Source organism: Protopterus annectens, chromosome 1.part0 (genome assembly GCF_019279795.1).
Source record: "Protopterus annectens isolate FY-2018-M chromosome 1.part0, PAN1.0, whole genome shotgun sequence".
Taxonomy (NCBI): Eukaryota; Metazoa; Chordata; order Ceratodontiformes; family Protopteridae; genus Protopterus; species Protopterus annectens.
This window is the reverse complement of record NC_056725.1, coordinates 1747836531-1747859947: the sequence shown is the minus strand read 5'-3', so window position 1 is coordinate 1747859947 and position 23417 is coordinate 1747836531. Positions and strand designations below refer to the sequence as shown.

The window sequence follows — 23417 nt, the reverse complement described above, 5'->3', positions numbered from 1 at the left end:
AGGGAAAGGGCCGCTTATCATGGAACATCTGAATGACATCAGGAGCCAGACAATTAATCACAGTAATACAAAATCACACCATCATGGCTACAACCCTGGTAAGCACTCTGGATGCAAAGGATAAACCAAATAGCAGCACTATGAACTATAAACTGCCAACTTACTATGAATCAAAGAAACCTCATGTTAGGACCCAGGATGATGATGTGCCAAAATGAATTTCATCACCTCAAAAGGTATCATTCCATACCTTAAAGATGGGACATACCTCTCCAGGAAAATTGCAGACCAACATGTGATGCACATCACGTGTTTAGCTAAGCTGCTGATGTCCATGAAGGGATGGAGCACAGTTATTTCAGAATACGAAATGGCCAGGAAAAGAAGCCCCTTTCCTCCTTCCAAATGGTGAAGGGTCTCTATAGCTCCCCATGAGATCCAGAGTCTGAGCTTGATCCAACCCTCTAAAGATGGGTTGACCCTATAGTAAATCTTTGATAACAGTAACTCAACAGGTCGAAAACATGACCACCTGCAATAACATCAAAAACTCATGGATCCTCTGTTACTGTTCTCCAGGTTGTAACAAACATGGACAATCAGCATTCAACATTCTGTCCTAAAGGGTAGTCAGTAAGATTCCGTTTTCTGGGAGAACTAGGAACAACAGAATTACCTAACACATGGCAGATCATATTTAATAAATGGGCTGTTTCTTCTTAGGGAAATGCTCTTTCTGGAAAAGGAAGTTAGATTTATGTATTTGAAATATGGATCCAAAGAAATTCATTTTGAGATCGAAACATTCAGCCATGTTTTTGGTACACTGTGATATACATCCACCAATATAAAAGCCCTAGCCCACTGCTGGTGGACCCCCCCCCCCCATTCATATGAACACAATCATGCCCCTACTGTACCAACCAATTACCCACTTTATTTGCCTCACAGATCACTCATTTCTACTGACCCATCATGCAAGCATACTCCTTTGCTACAACATCTCTTTCAAAGACTTATTTAGCGCACTGCTAGAAAACAGGCAAAGTAGCATGGCCCACCAGACTTAGCTGCAGTGAACTTCAGAAGCAACACCATTTACCTTCAACACACAAATTCAATCACAGCCCTGTAACTACTGCAGGTTTCAGGATTCGGATACAAAGGCACTAATTTTTCTCCAGAAGATCATCATCCCGATACACCCAGAACTTGCAGTAGCCAGGTGTCTAGGCAGTGAACTAGCAGTCGGTGTGAGAAGAAATAAAATGAAGCCCATATGTAAAACCAATACAAAAATGTTACACACTTTACAGCACAGTCAGAATACTGCAAGATGCATGTCTTTTTTTTTTTTTAAACAAGAAACATCTTTATTAAATTATCACTTACGACATAGGCAATCATTCATTAATATAAATGAAAACAAACCATACTGACATATTTTCAGTTACAAATGTTCTACATCACTTGTAATCCAGCCAGTCACTGTCAGTCAAGCATTACAATTCCCATTCATTTCCTGCCTTCCCTTAAATCTCATTCATCCTCCAAAACATTATTCTGCATGTACTGTTCCCACAATTCCCATTTGCTCCTACCCTTTTCTAAAGATCCTGCTTCCAGTCATTTTATCTCTGTTACTATATTCACTACTTCTAGTACAGTTGGTTTAGACTTTGATTTCCATTTCCCAATGACTGCCTTTTTTTTCAGCTACCAGAATTAAACTCAACAAGGTCTTTCTATGTCTAGGCAATTCTGATTCCATTTCATAGTTCAAAAAATAATTTACTCATTACACTCACAAAAACTATATTCACAAATGCCTCTTTCTCCTCCATCACACCTCCAACAATGTAATTGGAGGAAAAATTCTTCATTTTCTGCTTGGGGTATAAAAATGTCTATGTAAACACTTCCAAGTAAAGCTCCTAAATCTTCTAGACTTTGTTCGTAGGATCATAGGAAGTTACTAGGCTAACGGCCCTGGGGCCCTTACAAGCCCAGCCAGGAGTTTATCCCCAAAAAGAAACCTCAGTCAGCACCTGTCACTCCTGTTAATGAGGGACACAGGAGGAACCCCTTGGATAAACTTGTGATTTCCCATCCATTCATCAAGGTTGCGCTTAAAGAGGGTCAGCAAGATACTCTGTTTGACATGTATGGAAAGTCTATTCCAGAGATGGGGCAGCCACTGGGAGACAAACTTGTCTCTCCAGCAGGTTATGTTGATTTCACATATTAGATTCAGGCCTTTCAACAAGGTAATGCGCGAGGAGTTAGACTTACAGATATGGAGCATCTCTAGTACAGCAGGGTCCAAGATTGCCTTGTAGGAGAGACACAGATCACCTCTGAGCAACCTGTACGATACCGAGTAGAGTGACTGTGATTTGAGCCTGTACGCACAGGACAGGTGTTGGAGCCATGGCTTCTCTTTAGGAGGTATTTCTGTGGCGTTTCCAGTTGGTGCAAATGTTTGGAGAGGTACATACCAAACAGGGAGTTATACTCAATTATTGGTCTAATGAGGGAGCAGTATAGAGAGGTAATAATCTCCCTTTTTCTGGATGCAATCCCTTTACTTATGAGATGAACCAAGCAAAAGGCTTTTCTGACCACTACATGATGGTTGAATGTGAGATTGTTATCAACCTGAGTACCCAGGTTTCTCACTACAGGTTATGCATTTAGGGGTTTGCCACTGATGTGATAATCGGTAGGGGCTGTGTTTTTGCCAAATGGTATGATGATACAATTTTTTGCATTTAGCTTGAGGCCATGATTTTGGCACCAGTCATTAGTTGCTATGAGACCCTCTTGCAGTATGTTAACATCATTTGGGCAGTCAATGACAGCACCCAACTTACACGTTTGTCTTTGTCTGAACCACCAAGAAGTAGATGACAAACAGTAGGGGTCCCAGGACAGATCCCTGGGGAACTGCACTAGTGACAGTCTGCTACTGGAGGTGGAGGTGCCTACTTTGACCTTGAGGTTCCTGTCGGTGAGCCAGTTGGCCACCCACCTGATAAGATAGGGATTTACATCAAGCTGTGTTAGCTTTTCGATGATGCCCAAGTGGGGGATTGTGTCAAAGGCCTTGGCCAAGTCAAGGTAAGCTGTATGTACTGACCTTCCTTCATCCAGGGCCTTGGTGACAGTCTCAAAGAAGTCAACCAGGTTCAACAGGCAAGATCTGCCCTTGACGAATCTGAACTGGGTGGAGTCAAGTGCTTGGAGATTGCCTATGTCCTTGTTTATAAGATCCATAATAATACGTTCAATGGTTTTACAGATCAGACTTGTAAAGCTAATGGTGCAACAGTTTCCAGGGTCAGTAGTGGCACCACCTTTGTGTAAGGGGATGACAATGGCAGTTCTCCACTCTGCTGGGATGAAGCCTGTACTTAAGGCTGTAGTTGTTGCATACTTGGGAGCCATACACATTCCCCCATTGTTTCTTTGTGAATTGCTTATCCAATCCTTTCTAACCTCCTCTGATTGATTTCTATAGTTATTATGCAATATTTGATATGCCCTACTAATTATCCCTTTTTAACAGCAGATTCTATTTTAACTTCAACTAAAAACTCTGCCGCTGTTGTTTTTATCCTTAGAATCCCCTTATTTCTTTCTCTTTGCATATACTCTGATATCAATCACTGAAAGGGAAGGGAATCTCTAGCCTGCAGTCCAAATGAATTCTTGGCCTCTTCCCATTCTATTACCTTTCCCTCTCTTATTTGCCCTCAATACCTTGGTTACTTTGCCAGTTTTCTCCAGTAAATTCTAGCCCCCTTTAGCTTATTTTCTGTACCCCTAATTGCAGTCATTCCTATTATCAGAATCTCATTTCTCCATCCCCATGTTGTCTTAGTTCTTAGAATATTTTCTGCTACTTTATTAATATAACATTCTGTATGGTTATTGTTAGTTTCCTTAAGAATCTGCATCAAAAATCCCACTCTCCCCTTGTTTCTTGAGCCCTTTCCTGTTTCATCATCATCCCTTTCAAGTTTGAGTTACAGCTTTCTGTGTGTACTATGTATAGGAGCCTTAGCTGAGTAGCTCTGAAATATCTCTCAAAATCAGGGAATCCTAAACCACTTTGACTTACTGGAAGGATCAACTTATCTCACTTGACTCTTGCCCTCTTCCTCTCCCAGATACAACTCTTCAAGTCAATATTAATTACTACCCACAACTTCTCCTCTGGTTGATAAAAATATGTCTGGCCTATTTATAAAACTGAAGGGATTAAAAAATTTCACAGCGTGTATCTTGCTGTCCATATCCAGAACTTCCAGTTTCTCAGGTTTATTATAACTTTTTGTTTAGGCTCTTCCCATATATCCTTAGCTGCCATAACACAATCATTTTTAATCCATACTCCAAGTACTTCATTTTATATGTCCCATAAATATGCATATTATTGAACCAATTCATGTGTGGGTGCATAGTTTACATCTATTGCCTTTGTTTTAGCTTCATTAATTTTGAATTCCGAGATGTGAGTGTGTTTAGTCAAAATTCAATAGCAAACATCTACAGTTCAGCCCAACAAACTTTTTTTTCTTTACCAGGTTTTAACGTGAGTGGTGACAAGTCAACTGAAAAATCGTGTTGTTCACTTGTCAGGCTGCAGTTGTTACTTTCCAGGTAATCCCTCTGACAAGCAAATTCAGTGATCCAATCAATCTCATAACGACAGTTTGTGTCTGCTGTCAGTTTTGGATCTGAACCCTGAAGACAAAAACAAAAAATACTATCTGTCAAATACAGTGCACACCTTGGAAAATCATATGCAATAAAATAACTAGAATACAAACAAAATTCTCTCTCTGGCAAAATTCACACTTAAAATGCTAATGTCAACATTTTGGGTTATCAGGATTCAAAGGTAGATGAACATCATTGACACCATGCAACTGTGTTTAAACAGTAGAACACAGTTCACTAATTCATGTGGTCACACTTCCAATTTCCATCAGTATTGGTATGCTAAGAATTTGTCAAAGTATGCACAGCAGGGAATTGTTTAAGAAGGAATGATCCTTGTCAGAATGGTAATGCTGTAAGGATGTCATCACAGACCACGCAGACCATTAGGCCTGATTTGGTTAGAATTCACAAACAGAGGAATGCCTGGAAAGCACCAGAAGATGGAAGTGTGGAGAAAAATCCAGTATGCAAGATATTAGTGGATGGTTCTTTCAACTAAATTTCATTGATAAAAAAATTGAACATCTTTCATATCCCAAGATCAATAACCATCAGCAGTGTCATAAGGTGAATCCTATCCCTGTGTTGCTTTTCTGGGACAGATGGACTGAAAAGTGAGATGATGCTTTAGCCCAGATCCTATAACCACTTTTATGAGCAGTACATCCAAGGCACTATACGCTGAACAACAAATCAGTTCTAAGATATGCAAGCAGCACATGGCCCAAACATCGTCTGTTATTGTGTCCCAAATTAGACATACATATTTTGCTAGGTTGGGGGGTGGCAAGTGGATTCTTAGTAAAGGTACCCCTTCAAGTGGGCTGGTATACCTCCCATCTATTCCATAGATTCCTAAAAACAAACATTGCAATTATTTTCATCACTCTTAAATAAGCATACAATGCTCTACATCATTCATTTGTAATCTTAAAATTCTGCCTTACACAGATGATGGAAAGGAGGCACAGTGCAGGGATGAGCACTATTAAAGTGTATAATATAGCCTATTATTTTTATTATCTGCAGTATTCTAAATTTTGTAATTAATCAATAGCCTCCATCACCTAATTAGATCTCTTCCCTAAGATACTGAAATATTCTGCAGTCCTATTAGTAAGTGATATTTCCCACTGTTATGACATTACCCCAGTTCTATATAACTTGCACAGTTTGACTGTTCAAGCTTGCACTGCCTTAAAAGATGTATTTTTTTCATGTCCTTAAGACTTGGGTTCTGCCAGCATAATGAGCTAGCACAGTTCTTTACTAACCACCTACCATGCTCTCTGTCCATGAGTCATTTTAGGTTTGAGGGTACAGCTCGAGTTCTCTAGGGTGTGTGCCTTTGTATACCATGTGTTACAGCTCAGAAACCAATTTCCTGGCACAGATGGCTTCAGGTGATCCCCACTGCTTTGCAGTTTTAAAAGGCCTAATGACATTATATTTCTGTTTTTGCATGCACACTTTTATTGCTCAGCACCTGGCTATACGCAATTTAAATACGCTCGAGCTATGTGAGGTGCTCACAAAAACAGATGGCTGAAGACTTCCTGTATTCAAAGTAATAGCTATTCAAGACCCTCACTGGACACCATAACCAGCAAAACTTTTTATGTCAGTGAAGACTTGAGATGCAGCCCTGAGTTATGACTAGCTACAAAAATAATGTATTCTTAATAACCCTGATGCCTTGAGCATGCTCCACTTCAAAACTTGAAATCACAAAGGCTAACCAAAGAAGCCAAGCAGAAAGGTCATAACTCAAAGCTCAAAGAACATGCCAAAACAGAAGCTGCAAGAGGTCAGTCCTTTCTTTGTATACAATTAAATGGGCAATGGCATACAATGAATTAGCCTCTTTCTGGGAAAAAACATGCCACTATCGGATGTGATACAGAGCATACAATTATGGTGCACCAAGGCTCCACTACTTACTTACAATTCAAATTTACAGGATGGATGGTGGAGAGACAGTATCACAGGACATTCATCACACTATCTGCTAATCGAAACTCATACTGATGTAGAGAGGACTGCTGATATCACACAACCTTGCCTCAGCTGCAATCAGGTATAGCGAATGTCCACCATAATTTGTTACCCATTCATCAGGATCTTTTCCCAATAAAAAAACTAATCCTCCATACCACTAAAAACATGTTGAAATAAGTGCCTGTGTGTGTTGAGTAAATATGTAAAAAAAAAGTTTATTAGTTAAGGAATATGTATAGATAGATAAGATGGATATAGAGATATTCTTAAGTTTGGAAATTTAAAACCTTTTGGTTTGAATGCTGAATGTAATTGAAAGTCTTTTTTAGGGGATTAATTATTTAATTAGTGATTATGAATTGTGTATTCTGACTGATTAATCTGTTTTTTATAAGCTTACAGGAGCTCTATGAAAGTTTTTTTTAAAGGGGTTTCTTTGAAAGCTTGTGCAGAGGATTTAAACAGGATAGGATTTAAAAAGTATTTAAATTCTGACACCTATTTTTTCTTTTGTTGTTTTATTATAATCCTTCATACTATCCTTTTGAAGGTCAAGGCTAGGAATCACCAGTCACCAAATTTCTCATTTTAGTAAACGACAAAGATAAAACAAGACAAATAATTTTGCGGGGAAAAATACTAGGGAGTGAAGGATGGGAAGTTAATAGGGAGACAAGGACTCTTCAACCATATACCATTACAGGCAGATACAAGTGTACTATGACAGATGTCCCTATTATCAACAGCAATTGAATTAGTGCAGCACAAACTTATACATTCACATTTCAGGTGGAAGCCTAAACAATCACATCTTGGAAAACAGCCCTACAAAACCAGCTCTAAGTTTGCAGTCCATACTTAAGCTGTAGTGTCTGGTAAATGTGTACTGAAAATTAAACAGTGGACACACACGACTGGCAAACTCACCCTTGCAGGGTGGTAACAAGAGCTGCCACTGACCAAGCAGAACATACTTAAAATTACATCCCTTCAAGGCATAATTAAAAATCATAGCACAGTCTAGCAAAAAAAGTTGTAAAAAGTTAAAAAGGATGAGCAACCTTTTGCTTTCTTTGGTCCTAGAAATATCAGGCAAGAACTCTATTCTTGAATCCATTTTATGCAATATCAGGTCTCCTGCAGCTTTAGCAGGATAGTAAAAGCAGGGGGAGTTAAAACTTTTGGATTATAGCAATAGCTGACATGACTTTAGACATGAAAGATGAATTACTCAATAAAGATGCCCTACTTTTATGACAAATAAAATAAAATGGTCACAACATACAGCTTGCAACTCTGTGCCAAAGCCAATAAAAGGTTCATTTCCAAGATAAGATTTTTAGTTCTCTGTAAGGTGATTAAAGGGAGCATTTGTCTATATTTATAGAAGAAACATCATAACACAAAGTGGGAGACCAACACTCTTTATAGGTTTTAAATGCCAACACCACTTTAAGGAATAACCTGAGGTCTAGATGCCAAAGGTATCCATTAGGTGACATGCAAAAAAGGCTAAGATAAGACGGGCCGACAGAAAGCAATTCAAAAAGGTAATGGGAATCTATGGAAATTGTGTTTGGACATCAGTTCACATATGCCCTCCAACTCACAAATGAAAACCTTCTTTTTTTTTGATAAATAAGACTTTACAATAGATTTCCTTACTTCCAGAAGGAATAGCAGGACTTAGATTCATAGGCAAATACTAGACCATCAGTCTACAGACTACTGCAAGCCTAGCCAATAACCAAATGTCAGAATTAAACCCTGTAACCTTGTATTTATGAGGGAAAGACCTTAACCATTACGCCAATCCAAATGTTTTGCTGGGAACCAAAACTTCTGCATCCAGACTTTGAAACAAAGAAACTCTAAAGATTAATGCATACTTTTATCCACATTTTAGGAAAAAAAGATCCTCTCTGAAAGGAAAATGTGTGAGCTGCAGTCCTGTCTCAATGAGTTAGAAAGCTCATTTTGCCTGAGCCAAAAGTGAGCTGTCAAAAGCTGTTGAAATATTTACTTTGCTGCCCTTTCCTAAGTACAGAGAGGTAGTTCTACAGCTGTCTAGAGAGGGTGTTGTCAGCTTTAGCTCAAAACACTAACCAAGCATTTCTGGGATACACTAAAATATGATGATAAACCTTACAATTCTGGTTGACTGTAGGAAGACTTGAAAATTAAACTGGCACCTGTGAATTAGAAAAATCTACCTGACTCACAGACCACTAGCAGACTGTGAAATGACTCACACTGAAAGTTAATAAATGTTAGTTTATATATCTGCATGAGTATTCTGCAAAAGACAGCACAACATTGTTTTTATATACACCACATTACTACTGAGAAGTCTATTTTCTAAAATTCTTTTGAGAAAGTTGTTTCTGAATGCCTTTAATGCAATGATTATTCTAACACATTTTTTAGGCTGATCAGCGTCTTCACCCGAGATGTTCCCTAAACACACCAATTGCTAAATAAGATTGCCACTTTGATTCTAAGGTATACATCAGCCGAGAAACTACTGGATAAAGTAGTAGTATGATGGACTTTCCAGGATCTGTCAACAACCAGCACAGAGCCCTCCTCAAGACTGGAATCTGGAATAGATGGGGACCCAATCATGAGGATTTGGAGAAAACACAGTTATCACAAAAACAAAGAACACACAAATATGCACACACACACTTTAATTAGTACGTATGGGGTGCAAGTCACTGGACTGGTTTGGGTATTCAGCCTGGAATAATGGTTTAAAGTGAAAATATCTCAAATGGTGTTTCTCTCCTGTTGTGTTGTCCCTAGTGCCATCCTGAGATTCAGTACTTCTTTACAGACCGAACAAATTTACAGAATACCAATGAATATCTGATAGTGTCAAAACACACATTCAGCAGGCACTACAGTTGAAATATCGCCGCAGGGTTTGCTGCAGAATGGTTCTCATTTGGTCTAACCACACCTGAAGAATAGCAGTAAGAGTGAGGAAGACTTGTACAAACAAACCTTGTACTTTTTTTATTCTACCAGTTCTCTCCTTCATTTTCTTTTTTTTCCCCTTGTATTCTGACCAACTGAAAAAAAATATCACTTTTACTATACAGTCATTCTGAATTTTGCCCTTGCTAAAATTACGTGTTGACATACCACTGAGCTACCAATGTATTTTAATCTAATTTTCCCAGTTGTGGGCTTGAGATGACAACCCTAGAACCAACAACATTTCTAAAGTTGCTGAGGAAACTGAAAAACTGAAGTCCTGGATTAAATGTTTTGTGATGCAATGCAGTTAACTGTGAGTTGATTTGTGGACAAAGCAGAATGGATCCAAATGAAGTATTTCTGCATTTGCTGATGAGGAAGCCATTGTTGCATTAAACATACTATTTTTTAAGAAAGAGAGTAACAACAAAACTACAGTTGTGTACCTACCATAAATGTAGATGTTCGAGTGTAGACACTGCTGCAGTCATTACACTCGGGTTATCCTGCCGTCAGGCGGTCCCGCAGTCGGCCAGAGTTCCAAAGTCTTGGTCCGGCATCGGTTGCTGTCGCCTCCTCCCTGACATCAGTGCGACAGGGGTATATAAGATGCAGCCGATGCCATTTTCTTCAGTTGTTCTTGCCCCAGATGTCAGGTGCCTCTAAATATGTAGGCCGTTCCAATTGCTAATAAAACATACATAAGAAAACCAAAAAAAACTTACAGCTACCAGCAAATACTCCTCATAGGTAGTAACGGTAGAAGACATAGGTACGTACCAGCCAGTAAGAGGGGAAGGAGGGAGGGTAACCTGGACTGCAGCAGTGTATACACTCGAACATCTACATTTATGGTAGGTACAAAACTGTACTATGTTCATCGTGTTACACTGCTGCAGTCATTACACTTGGGTAGAATCCCAAAGCTGAGGAAGGGTGGCTGGTTCTATAAGGCATTAGGGGTGGTTATAAGGCCTTGCAGCACTGCAGTGGTGAAGCCAGCTCTGGATTTAGAGTATAGATGCAGATGGTAATGCTTGGTGAAGGTGTGTACAGAACTCCAATTTGCTGCTTCCAAAATATCCTTGGTAGGTACTCCCCTGAGGTAGGCAGTTGAAGTGGCTGTTGCCCTGGTGGAGTGAGATCTAATGCTGCTAGGTACAGGTTTTCCATGGTATGTGTAGCAGAAACGTATACAATGTCCTATCCATTTTGAAATAGTCTGTTTTGAAATGGCTTTTCCCTGTGCTCCTGCAGCATATGCTACCAATAATTGCTCAGATTTTCCAAAAGCTTTGGTTTGTCCAAGTAGAAGCATAACTGTCTGTGAATGTCCAAAGAGTGCAGTAGTCTCTCCCCTTTATTCTGTGGTTTAGGATAAAAAGTTGGCAGGTGAATAGTTTGGTTTAGAGCCACACTAGATACCACCTTTGGCATAAAAGTAGGGTTAGTTCGTAAAGACACCCTGTCCTGGTGGAAAATGAGGAAAGGTTCCACTGCCATTAGTGCCTGTAATTCTGAAACTCTTCGTGCTGATGTTATTGCCAGGAGCAGAGCAGTTTTCCAAGAGATATACTTTAATTCTGCTGTGTTGTCTGGCTCAAAAGGAGGTAAAGTTAGCTTCTCCAAAACAAAGTTGAGGTCCCAAGTTGGAGTAGGTGCTCCAAGGGGCAGTCTTATGTTTTTAGCCCCTCTGAGGTACTGTTTTAACAGGGGATTAGAGAAAATTGGTGAATCCGTGTTGTAATGAGCAGAGATGGCAGAGGCGTGGATCTTGATGGATGAGATGGAGAGTCCTTTGTCCAGCATCTCAGTTAAATACTGTAGTTTCTGAGGAATGTTTAGGACAAGAGGGTCAAGGCTGTGAGCTTGGTTCCAGGCACAGAATTTCTTCCATTTATCCGAACAGGCTTTCCTGGTACTAGGCCTTCTGGCCTCCAGAATGATATCCATAACAGCTTTGGAGAGAGGCAGTGCTTGCTTGACTAAGGAATCTTCCATGCAGCTAGGTTTAAGGTCTTTAGCTGGCTGTGTAGTATTTGGTTGTTGTGCTGAGTCAGCAGATGTGGGATTTGAGGCAAAATCCAGGGTGGTTCTTGTGCTAAGCTCCTTAAGATTGGGTACCAGTGCTGGCGTGGCCAGTCTGGTGCAATCAGGATCATCTTTGGCTCTTCCTACCTGGGTTTTATGAGTACCTTTGGCAGGAGAGGTGTATACTTGTAGGTTCTCCCAGCTGAATGAGATGGCATCCACTTTCCATGCTTGTGGATGGTAACTCCTTGTGCAGAATTTCTGTAGCTGGCAGTTTATTGGGGATGCAAACAGATCTATGTCCGGGCTCCACCATTTCTGTGTTATCATTCTGAATATCTGTGGATTCAACTCCCATTCGTGGGGATCCATGATGTTCCTTCTTAAGTCTTCTGCCAGTGTGTTTTTCTCTCCTGGCAGGAATTGTGCTTGCAGATGAACTTGAAGGTTTATAGCTGGGTTCCATAAGGTCATAGCTGGTCTGCATAGGGGGTAGGAGTGAGTGCCCCCTTGCTTGTTTATGTACCACATGACTGTGGTGTTGTCTGTCTTTAGTAGTAGTTGTCCTGGATGCAGCAGGTCCTTGAAAGCTATAAGGGCATTTTGTACAGCTAGCATCTCTTTTTGATTGATGTGAAGATGCCTTTGTTCTGCGGGCCATGTGCCCTGAATACATTTGCCTGCCATGTGTGCTCCCCAGGCGTAATCCGATGCATCTGTTGTCAGTGTTTGCCTGGCTGTGGGTTGTGTAAAAGGCTGTCCCTTGTTGAGGTGACAAGCTTGAGCCCACCATTGAAACTCCTGCTGAAGGCAAGGGATTAGTGGTATAACTGTTTCCAAACTTTGACAGTGTTGAGACCATACATTCTTTAGGTACCATTGTAGTTTCCTCATATGCAGTCTGGCATATGGAATTAGTAGTATGCAGGATGCCATGTAACCCAAGGCCTGCAGAATTTTTCTTGCAGGGAGTTGGGTCTTTGTTGCCATCAATTGAAAGTATTGAGTCAGTTGTCCTTGTTTGTCTGGCGTGAGATAAACCATCTGGGTCGTTGTGTTCAAGCTGGCACCCAGGAATATAATCTCTTGTGAGGGCACTAGTTTTGATTTATTTTCATTTACTGTGTACCCCAGGCAACTTAATTTTTTACAAACGCTGGATGCTTTAGAAGAATGTCCTTGCTCTCTGCTTGAATCAGGCAGTCGTCCAGGTACGGATAAATTTGAATTCCTGTCTGCAAAATGCAATTATTGGTGCCAGGCACTTTGTGAAGACCCTGGGCGCAGTATTTAAGCCAAAGGGCAGTGCAGAGAATTGGTAGTGCATTGAACCAGCTATGAATCTGAGGTATCTTCTGCAGTTTTGTCTGATAGGGACATGCAGGTATGCCTCTTTGAGGTCCAAAGTCACGAGCCAAGCTTTCTTGCCCAGCATGGGAAGAAGCTGCTGTAATGTCAACATTTTCAATTTCGGAACATCCAGGTAAGTGTTTAGAGATGAAAGATCCAGAATGAGCCTCCAGGCTTTGTCCTTTCTGGGAACCAGAAAGAATCTTGAGTAAAATCCTTGTCCTTGCTCCTGTGATGGTACCTTTTGAATAGCTCTCATATCCATGAGTGCTGTAATTTGTTTTTGAGCCTCTGCCCATTGATTTGGTGGCAGATTTGGCATTCCTTTTAACCGTGGCAGGGTGTGAAAGTGGAACCTGTAACCTTGAAATACAATGTTGAGAACCCATTTGTCTTTGGTGAACATTTGCCAATTGTGGTAGAAGAGTGCCAGTTTTCCTCCCAAGGGGGCTGCCAAGAAGGATTTGTTTGGCAGCTGTAGTGGGAAGTCATTGGAGCTGCTTTTTGTATGGTTGGGGCCTGTCTTCCTCTTCTTTCTGGCCTGATGCAACCCATTGTCGAGGCCTGTAAGGACCTTGTGTTTGACCTCTACCTCTTGGACGTCTGTATCTTCCCCTTTGAGGTCTGTCTGTAATTGGAAAGGACCAATTCTAGTTGGCCAGTTTCTGCTAAATCTAGGAGGCTGAACCTGTAAGAAATCCTTCACTGTTTGCATAGATTTTGCCTTATCCTCCATTTTCTTTAATAGCTCTTCTGCCTTAACTCCAAATAACACATCCTGCTGCAAAGGTGCATCCAATAATTTTGCTTTAACATGATCTGGTAACGTATGTTCTTTTAACCAAGCATGTCTTCTAATGACAGAGACTGTAACTGCTGCTCTGCAGGACGCCTCTAAAGAATCAAAACCACATTGCAAAGTATGCTTTCCCACTTGTTCAGTTGCATGCAATAAATCCTGCATTTCTTTAAAATTAGGAGGATCTGTTTCTGGAAGCAATTTTTTGTTTTAACTGAGACAGTAAAAATTGCTGATATTTTAGCATGTGAAACTGGCAATTTAAGGCTCTCATTGCTAAAGTTGCAGACGTAGATTCTTTCTTTCCCCATCTGTCTAATGCTCTGGAATCTCTGTCAGAGGGAACTGGGTTCTTGGCTGATGAGGCCTTAACTCATTTGAGTCCCTGAAAAATAGTTTCAGGGTCAGCTACAGGGCTTTTATACAGAAATTTATGTGAGTCAGGGACTCTGTAGTATCTGTCAGATTTAACAGGGGATGGAGGTAAGGAATCAGGATTTAAGCTGGATTCAGTATACACATCATCCACAATATCTAACACTGGCGGAATAGCAAGGGGTCTGTGTTCAGGTAATGAAAGGAAGTCTCTGAGCCTTTTCTTGGATTCTGAGTAATCCTGGCCTTCCCAGTGGAAATGCTCCCTCATGGTAAGTAGGGTTTCCCCAAAGGAGTAATGCTCAGGCGGTGAGGCTGATGGAATTGATTCCTCAGCATCAGAATCCTCATAAGGGGGTAAAGAGTATCGTAGGTCTGAAGATGAATCAGAAGAAATGGACACCTGGTCGGATGAGTCATAGTCTGCATCCTGTCTAGGCCTTTTATCAGGAGGGGGATGAGACCCCCTGATCAGAGTAATTAGGTCTTCGGCCATTTTGAGCATTTGACTTTTAGGCATGGAGGCCTGTCCTAGAGAATGCTGTATTTGTTTCTTTCACTTTAAAGGAGGCTTAGACTTAGCTGAGGGTTTAATGCTTAATTGAGTAGGTCTGAAGACACCCTCTGTAGCTGTGGGTTGTTCAGCTACTCCGGATCCCTCTGAAAGGTCAGTCTCGGTAGGCTGAAGAGCTTGTGCATCCGAAGGCCCAGCCATCTCCAAGTGGGAGTCAGAGGCAGCTTGTGGTTCTACCAAAGTGGTCATCAGGGGCTGCAAAGGCACCTTGCTCAAAACCAGAGAACCGGTGACTGGCCTAGAAGAGGCTTCATCGTCAGTTTTGGGCCTCGGAGGCCTATCCTTGTCTCTGCGCTTTTTGTGTATTCCAGTCTTCGGAAGTTCCGACGGCATGGTATAATTGAATTTTCTACCAAAATAATGTCGGGCAAAATCAAATCGACGTTTAATAGTGCACTTGTTAAACCTAGCACAAAACCGACAACCAGTAACGTCGTGGTCAGGGCCTAGGCATGGGATACAATAGGAATGGAAATCCTTATGAGGTATTTGCTTCCCACAAGAAATACAGTTATTAACTTTTACTGACATCGGTCTGAGGCAAGAAAAAGTTTCCCCAATGGGGTACTTAGCTTTGTAGAAGACTTCGGTTCTGAATTCGGAATGAAAATCTCAGGAGACGGCCGACCGGCACTTGCGAACTGCTTTTGCTTCGGGCACCACGCGGCAAGAAAGACTGAAGAAAATGACATCGGCTGCATCTTATATAGCCCTGTCACGCTGACGTCAGGGAGGAGGCGACAGCAACCGACGCCGGACCAAGACTTTGGAACTCTGGACGACTGCTTGACCGCCTGACGGCAGGATAACCCCAAGTGTAATGACTGCAGCAGTGTAACATGATGAACATCTTGCAGTACTAAAAAAAAAATTCCACATATACTGTGAGACCACTATTGTAAGTCAAGCATTTATTTATTTAATTTTTACAAGAAATTAAACAGTTTGAGACTACTGATGTTTATGTCACTGAATTAAAGCACACAGTCCAATACTTATTGCATTTAGTGATTTGGCTAACTTACTGATGAAATACAAAATCATTTGCTGAATCAAGAAGTTAATTTTACACTGTACAAAGAAACAAAACAGATCCAATGCAGGAACTGTTTAGTTAGCAATTTAAAAGTGTTACCTAAAAGCTTGAAGTGTGGAAAGCTTGACTGTGCATAAAAGACGTTACATAGAACAGTGGTTCAAAAGAGCTTTACTATGCAACCATCAGATCCAGTAACTCAGCCTTTCGCCTTCAAAGGATACAAAACATTCACAAGCTCACAATTTCTAACAGGTAAACCCCTCCATAACTACATATCAACCTTCTTTAAAGTGCCACATGCAATAGATATACATAAATCTCATTCATAACTTATTTTTTCAAAGCACACTAACGCCAATTACTCAAAATATACAGTTATAAATAAAAGTATATAAAAAAAACTCATACCCTAAGAGATATTTTGAGAATGTTTGTGTCTTTCGGCTTTTCCCGGTTAGGGGTCGCCATAGCAGAATTCCGGTCCGGTAATGATTGGTAGTGGATTTTTACATACCGGGTTACCAGCCCTGACGCACAACTTTCAACTAAGGCACGCCCCATTCACATATGCCTCCCTACAGAAGACGCTCTAGCTAAGAATCGAACGGGACAATGTCTTGCTATGAGGCGACAACACTACCGCAGCACCAAAGGGATTTAACAAAATTAATTGTTGTGAATGAAAGGGTTAGTATGAGGCAGGCTAGAGACTGCAAACAGTTGAAGAAATTATATTTTGTGTCTAAATATTCTCCAGTTTCTGCGGTAGTGTAAAAATGAATTTTGGAATTTTGACACATTATTTGTATGGATGAAGTAGTGGGACATTTATTTCCTAGATATGTTAATTTTTCATATGGTAGATATTTGAATTTGAAGGAACTTTTGAATGTAGCATTATTAATGTACCTCAAGGGTTAGTAGGATCATTTGCTTGTGGGCATTGTAAAGTATGCAGTAAAATTAGAAACATTTCCAGTACTTGTATCAATGCAAGGAGATATGCCTACAGTAAGATTTAATTGTAATTCATGTGGGCTGATTTACATTGTGGGGTGTGGATGCAACAACATTAGGTGGTATATAGGACGAACAAAGAGGGCTGTAAAGGTTAGAATTATGGAGCATTTGAGGACATCCTTAACAAGAACAGGAAAAGTCCTGTGGGTGAACATTTCAACTCTACACATGCTGGTACTGATAGATCTCTTTTCTTTAGTATACTAGCGCAACCTCTTTTGTATGGGGGAGGAGGACATTAATTAAAGGTTAAATGAGTTAGAGAGTAAAATGACCTTGAACTTTAGAATGCCACATCCTAAAGGTCTCAATCTTGAGTTTAACTTAGGTCGATTTAAGTGAAGTAACTGTTTAATAAGGTGATAATTTTGAAAGTTTTGCTCTTATTTTTTTATAAATATATATTTTGAGTAAATGAGGTGCTAGACTGTTTTGAAAAATAAGTTATTCTGAATGAGATGTATGTACATTTATTGCATGTAGCACTTTAAGAAGGTTAATTGTTATGTAATTATGGAGAGGTTCACCTGTTATAAATTGTGAGCTTGTGAATGTTTTTGTATCCTTTGAAGGTGAAAAGAAAAGGTACCGGACCTGATGGTTGCATAGTAAATCTCTTTTGAACCACTGTTCTCTGTAGCATTGTTTTTTTTTTTTGGAAATTCTGCATCGCCCAGTGGTGTATTTATTATGTGCATAAAAAAACGTAAGAAAAATGATGCTTTGCAATACTAAAAGGGGAAAAAGGAAAATGGAGGTGTATGCATGGTAACAGAGATGGCACCTGGTGCTAAATAAACAAGTACATCCACACCCCGTTTATACACCAAAAAGCACACTGTAGAGCTAAAAATCACATCTGCAGACTTCATGGCTGCAATAACCATTTAGCCAGAGGGGCTATGAGACAGATAAAATGCAACAGTAGAATATTAATGTTGTTGAAAAAAACAGTGCAAACTGAATAACATTCCAGTTATACAGTAAATGCTAAATACAAGAGTAATACATTCAGAAATGATCATAGTGACTGCATACTGGTAAGGCTATAATGACATCAAAATAGTGTTGCCAAAAAAAAAAAAAACAACTGCTCAAAGACAACAGTTGTGTTTAAAATGGACACTAGTGCAGAATGAATAACATGATGAATCTATATTTAAGATGTAGAATTTATCTGCAAGCTGTACAAGTCTATATGCAAGTTGGGGTCTTATTCTGGCATAAACTACTTTTTTATTTTTTTATTTTATTCTTTGTTGACCAGATTTAGTCCCTACTACTGGGTGGTGCAGTGGTGGAGCAGTTAGCATTGTCACCTTACAGCAAGAGGTTTGCCAGTTCAATTCTCACCTGGGGTGCCTTCTGTGCAGAGTCTGCATGTCCTCCCTGCATTCATGTAGGTTTCCTCCAGGTGCTCTGGCTTCTTCCCACATTCTAAAGCCATGCGTCTGAAGCGTTTCTCCCTGGGCCTCCCCTGAAAATGTCAGACTTTCCACTGAAACAAATGTTAAATAAATAAATACTACACTAGTGACTTCTTTTCAGAGAACTGAGGATATTCATACTGACGAGGGAAAGGGAATTTGATCAAGGCACCCTTTTCTTTCCAGTTCATAGATGGTAGGTGGTGATGGTAGCGAGTTGGAGGAAGTGTGTGCTGAATGCTGCAAATGGCAATAAACAGATGTAGGTTCAAGTAACAATATTTTGGTGGCAAGAAAGCCTTACTGGATTTACCCAAAGATGAGCAGAAAAATCTTCCACGTGTAAGAGAGAAGGATGACTGGATAGTACAGATTTGCATAAGCTGGTTGAGGAGGATGAACCACTGGAACAATTAGTGAACTCCTGGTAGAAAGCAGTTGAACAGATACAGGAGGATTTTAGTGGTGGAACTGCAGTGCAAGTGGGTGTTGTACAGACAGATGAAGGGGATCAAACACAAATTAAAACACATAAGAAAGAGAAGAGGAGAAGTTGTATAATATTAAATGTGCATATGCAGTAGTGGTGACTACTACAGAAAACAGCCATTAAACAAAAAAGGAAGCCTACTGTAAAGATTACATATAAAATGTTACAACAGACCTACCTGTATGTTACATGGGACAAAAAATACCTTCAGGATTTAATATAATCCGGGCTCACTCCGCTCCCCTCCCTGCCCCCAAATCTCACCCGCCCCTAGCACCTCTACATTTATCCCCCACAAAGACACACCCCTCCTACTTCACAACCAATCACACTGTAGACCCACCCAACCACCCTCTTACTACACATCCAATCACAGTGTAGACCCACCCACCCACCCTCTTACTTCACAACTAATCACAGTCTAGACCCATCCAACCCACCTCTACTATCTTCAAATTGTTTCCCTCTAAGACACATCCCTCATTTATCACAATCAATCATATTATACACTTCATCCTCACCCCCTTCTATATAGCTGTTTCCTTTCCCACTCCCTGACCAACCTTTCCCTTATTAAATTTCTAACATCCCTGCACAGGCCTTCTTAACATGCCTAATTATACTTAACATCTCCTTTTAATAACTTTCCTAACTACTCTAACCTCTACCTATCTTTTAACCTTCTATGAACTACCCCTACCCCTTACTCTTATAATCCCAAACAGACATACCCAAACATCTCCACCAGCCTTATCTATAAACTATCTCAATACCATCCACACAACCTCCTTTCTTCAACCTAAATACCACTGCCTTTCTCACATAAAATACCTTATCTACCACCTTAAAAAAATTCCTTACTACAACTGCAAACACCCTCAACTCTGCAACCCTATAATATCTTGCTCATTAATAGATGGAGATATTCACCCAAACCCTGGTCCAAACCCCTCCCCAATTCCCTCTAAATGCCACCCACTTATTAGAAATGGTACACCATCTACTAAACCCCCCAAATCGCTATCTATTGCCCAACTAAACATACGAAGCATTTGTAATAAAATAGCACAAATTCATGCCCTACTAGAAGTTCAACAATTTGATATTCTCTGTCTAACAGAAACATGGCTTAAACCTATAATTAATGACAATGAGGTTATTCCTCCAGGCTACAACATCCTAAGACAGGACCGCTTAAACAAAAAAGGTGGTGGGGGTGCTATTCTCTATAGAACAGGACTGCAGATTAGTAGAACAAATCATAACCTCTCATTTGACGCTAATATTGAAATAATTATTTCAAAACTGCAACTCAACCCACAAAAAACATTAAATATTGTCTGTACCTATCTTCCCCCAGGAAAGAATCCAACCATATTAGAAGACCTTCTAAACTGGCTCTCACTAAATCACCCTCAAGAGACAATACTCTTAGGGGATTTTAACATTGACTGGAACTTATGTAAACAGACTAATCCATCCACCCTTATTAACCTGCATGGTTTCTCTCAAATAATCAACCTCCCAACTAGAATAAACAAACTTAATAACAAAGAAAGTATACTTGACTGGATATTAACAAATAGTCCTCAGCAAAAATATACAACAGGAACTCTCCCAGATGACCTCAGTGATCACTCCCTCACTTATATTATTAGGCAAAAAACCAGCACTACTGCCCCTATCCAAGCCAGATCATTCTGTAGTAAGAAATATTTTGACCTCAACCAGTTTCAAAATGAACTCATGCAAGTTAACTGGTCACCTCTTAAATCTCTCCCAATAGACGAAGCAGTTAGTCACTTTAATAATACTTTTCTCACTATCCTGGAACACCATGCCCCAATGCCCTCTATGCGTGTCAAATCTAAAACAGCCCAATGGCTCTCAAATAACACTAAGAAACTTATCTTAGATAGGAACAAGGTCTGGGCTAAATGGCGAACTACAAAAAGCCTAACTGATAATGTCACTTTTAGACAACAGAGAAATATGACAAAGAAAGCCATCATACAAGATAAAAAGAATTTTTATACTCAGCTTCAGCAATCTTCACCACACCAACCACATAAATTTTGGTCCTCTATCAATAAACTATTATCGCCTGGTAAAGTTGCCACACCAAACCCTTCTGGCTCTGACCCCGACTCCCCCTTACAAACAGCTAATGCCTTCAACACTTTCTTCACTTCAGCCATACTAAACCTAGCTAATCAACAAAACCCTGATACCTCCAAACTATTTACACCTAGCTCTATTCCCCCCCCATTTCACCTTCAACCCATACCTACCTCTCAAATACTGTCCTTACTTTATAAACTAAAACCTACAACCCACTCTGCTGACCGATTACCAGCTGAATACCTCCAACTAGGTGCAAAAGCCTTAGCATACCCCATCTCTATACTTATTAATAGGACAATAAAAGAAAGTTCAATTCCATCAGTCTGGAAAATCTCTTATATTATCCCTCTTTTTAAAGGAGGTGACTCTACTGAGTATTCTAACTACCGCCCAATAGCACTACTATCTCCACTTGCAAAAATTATGGAGAAGTGTATCCACAAACAGTTACTAAATCACCTACTAGACCACAAACTCCTGGCTAATTGCCAACATGGGTTTCGACCATACCATAGTACTAGTACAGCCTTACTATCCTTCATTGACTCTAACAAAAACCGTAACAATAATACTCCTTCTTCAGCATTCTTCGCAGACCTGTCCAAAGCCTTTGACATGGTAAATCACCAGCTTCTTCTCCATCGTTTAAAATCTTTCTCTCTAGATAATCTTGCCTTATGCTGGTTCACATCTTACCTAGACAACCGCAAACAAGCAGTTCTATGGGACAACCAACTCTCTGATCTTCTCCCCACCACTATAGGAGTCCCTCAGGGCTCTATTTTAGGTCCACTCTTGTTTTCCATTTTCATTAATGAACTTCATCTAGCTACTCCACAAACAACTTGTATTCAATATGCAGATGATACTACCATCATTTGTGCAGCCTCAACACAGTCAGAACTTCACTCTCACACAAAAAACCTTCTCAACTATAGAACAATGGTTCTCTAATCACTGCCTTCTCCTTAACCCCAAGAAAACCAAACTCTTGCTTTTTTCACCCACCCACTTGTCTACCTCTATCCATTTCACACTAATATCTGATAATGGAACCATGATCTCTCCTGACCAAACAACAAAACTATTGGGTATCACTATTGACAATCAATTAAAATTTGACAATCATATTAATCTTACAATAAAATCGACCAACAGAAAACTAGGCTCTCTCTATAGAATCAAATCTTTTCTTACTCCTGAAGCCAAAACTACCATAGCCAGAACTCACTTAATCTCAACCCTTTTATATGCTTCCTCCATATACACAAATCTCTCTAAACATAATCTTAGCAAACTTACTTCATAATATAATAATATTGCCAGATTTGCAACTGCCTCTCCATATAGAACTCATCATTGTTTAAATCTCAAAAAGCTTGGGTGGCTGGAACTACCACACCTTATACAATACTATCAACTCACTACTGCCCATAATGCCCTACATCACCCTGAAAACACCCCAATACTCTCCACCCTCATAACACCCTATAACAATCAGAGGCATCTACGCTCCACCAACAAAACACTGGTCCAAACATCCCGATCCAAAAACTCAGCAGGTGACTCCACATTTTCCAACTCAGTTGGCAAAATATGGAACAAGTTACCACAGGAACTTACATCCCTAACATCACTCTCCCAATTTCAAACTAAACTAAAATCCTTCCTAAATATCCATTGGCTATACTCTTGTCATAACCCAGGTTAGCTCTCTTTTTTTTCCCATCATTATCTGACTCCTTAACAACCATTCTCTTTCTTCTCTTCTACACACTCTAACGAAGTATTTAATATTCTTTATCCTTTCTTTCTCTTTACCATCCTAGGTTTTTGATTTTACTCAAAAGTTAATACAACCTGTTTCAAAGTTATTGCATATGTTTTTTTTCTCTCTATTTTTGTATATTGATGTATATCTTGACATTGTTTAGTAGTATGTAGTGGAGCTTTTCTCCCCGGGCCTCCACTGAAAATGGACATATATCCAGTTGGACTAGCCCGGTAAACAAATGTAAAATAAAAATAAATAAAATAAATAATATTTCACAGGTACACTCAGTAATCCACTTCAGAAAGAAGCATTTCTGCAGTGTGAAGTTTGAGAGTTTTGAGTTTATGGACAAATATAAACATATGACTGATCTTAAAAAGACTACATTTGCAATGATTTTATGTATCAATCTATGTCACCATTTTTGAAGAACAAACTATTTTGGGTCTGGCAATTTTGGACTATTTTGGGTCAGTTTGTCAATCGGTGTATTCTATGGACAAAATATATATGATGAAAGAAAGAGTAGGAATGAAGGTTTGGAGCTCGGGGATTCAATGAAAGAAAATTACAATATTTGTATAACAGTTTTATATGTAGGGTCACAGGAAGGTTAAACAGCCAAACACTGTACTGTAGGTATCGTAATGCTGAGGAATATTAGTAGTACGGCTGTGTAAAGGAAAAAGAGGAAGTTGAGAGACAG

At 39.8% G+C, this 23417-nt stretch overlaps 1 protein-coding gene across 1 annotated transcript in view; it reads right to left on the bottom strand.

The window, feature by feature from the left end:
• Window positions 1–23417, bottom strand: part of IGF2R (insulin like growth factor 2 receptor) — a 2372344-nt gene that overhangs the window by 1876738 nt on the left and 472189 nt on the right. The window contains exon 8 of the mRNA XM_044074918.1: window positions 4587–4749. Within this exon, the coding sequence (XP_043930853.1) occupies window positions 4587–4749 (163 nt within the window). The remainder of the gene's footprint in view (window positions 1–4586; window positions 4750–23417) is intronic.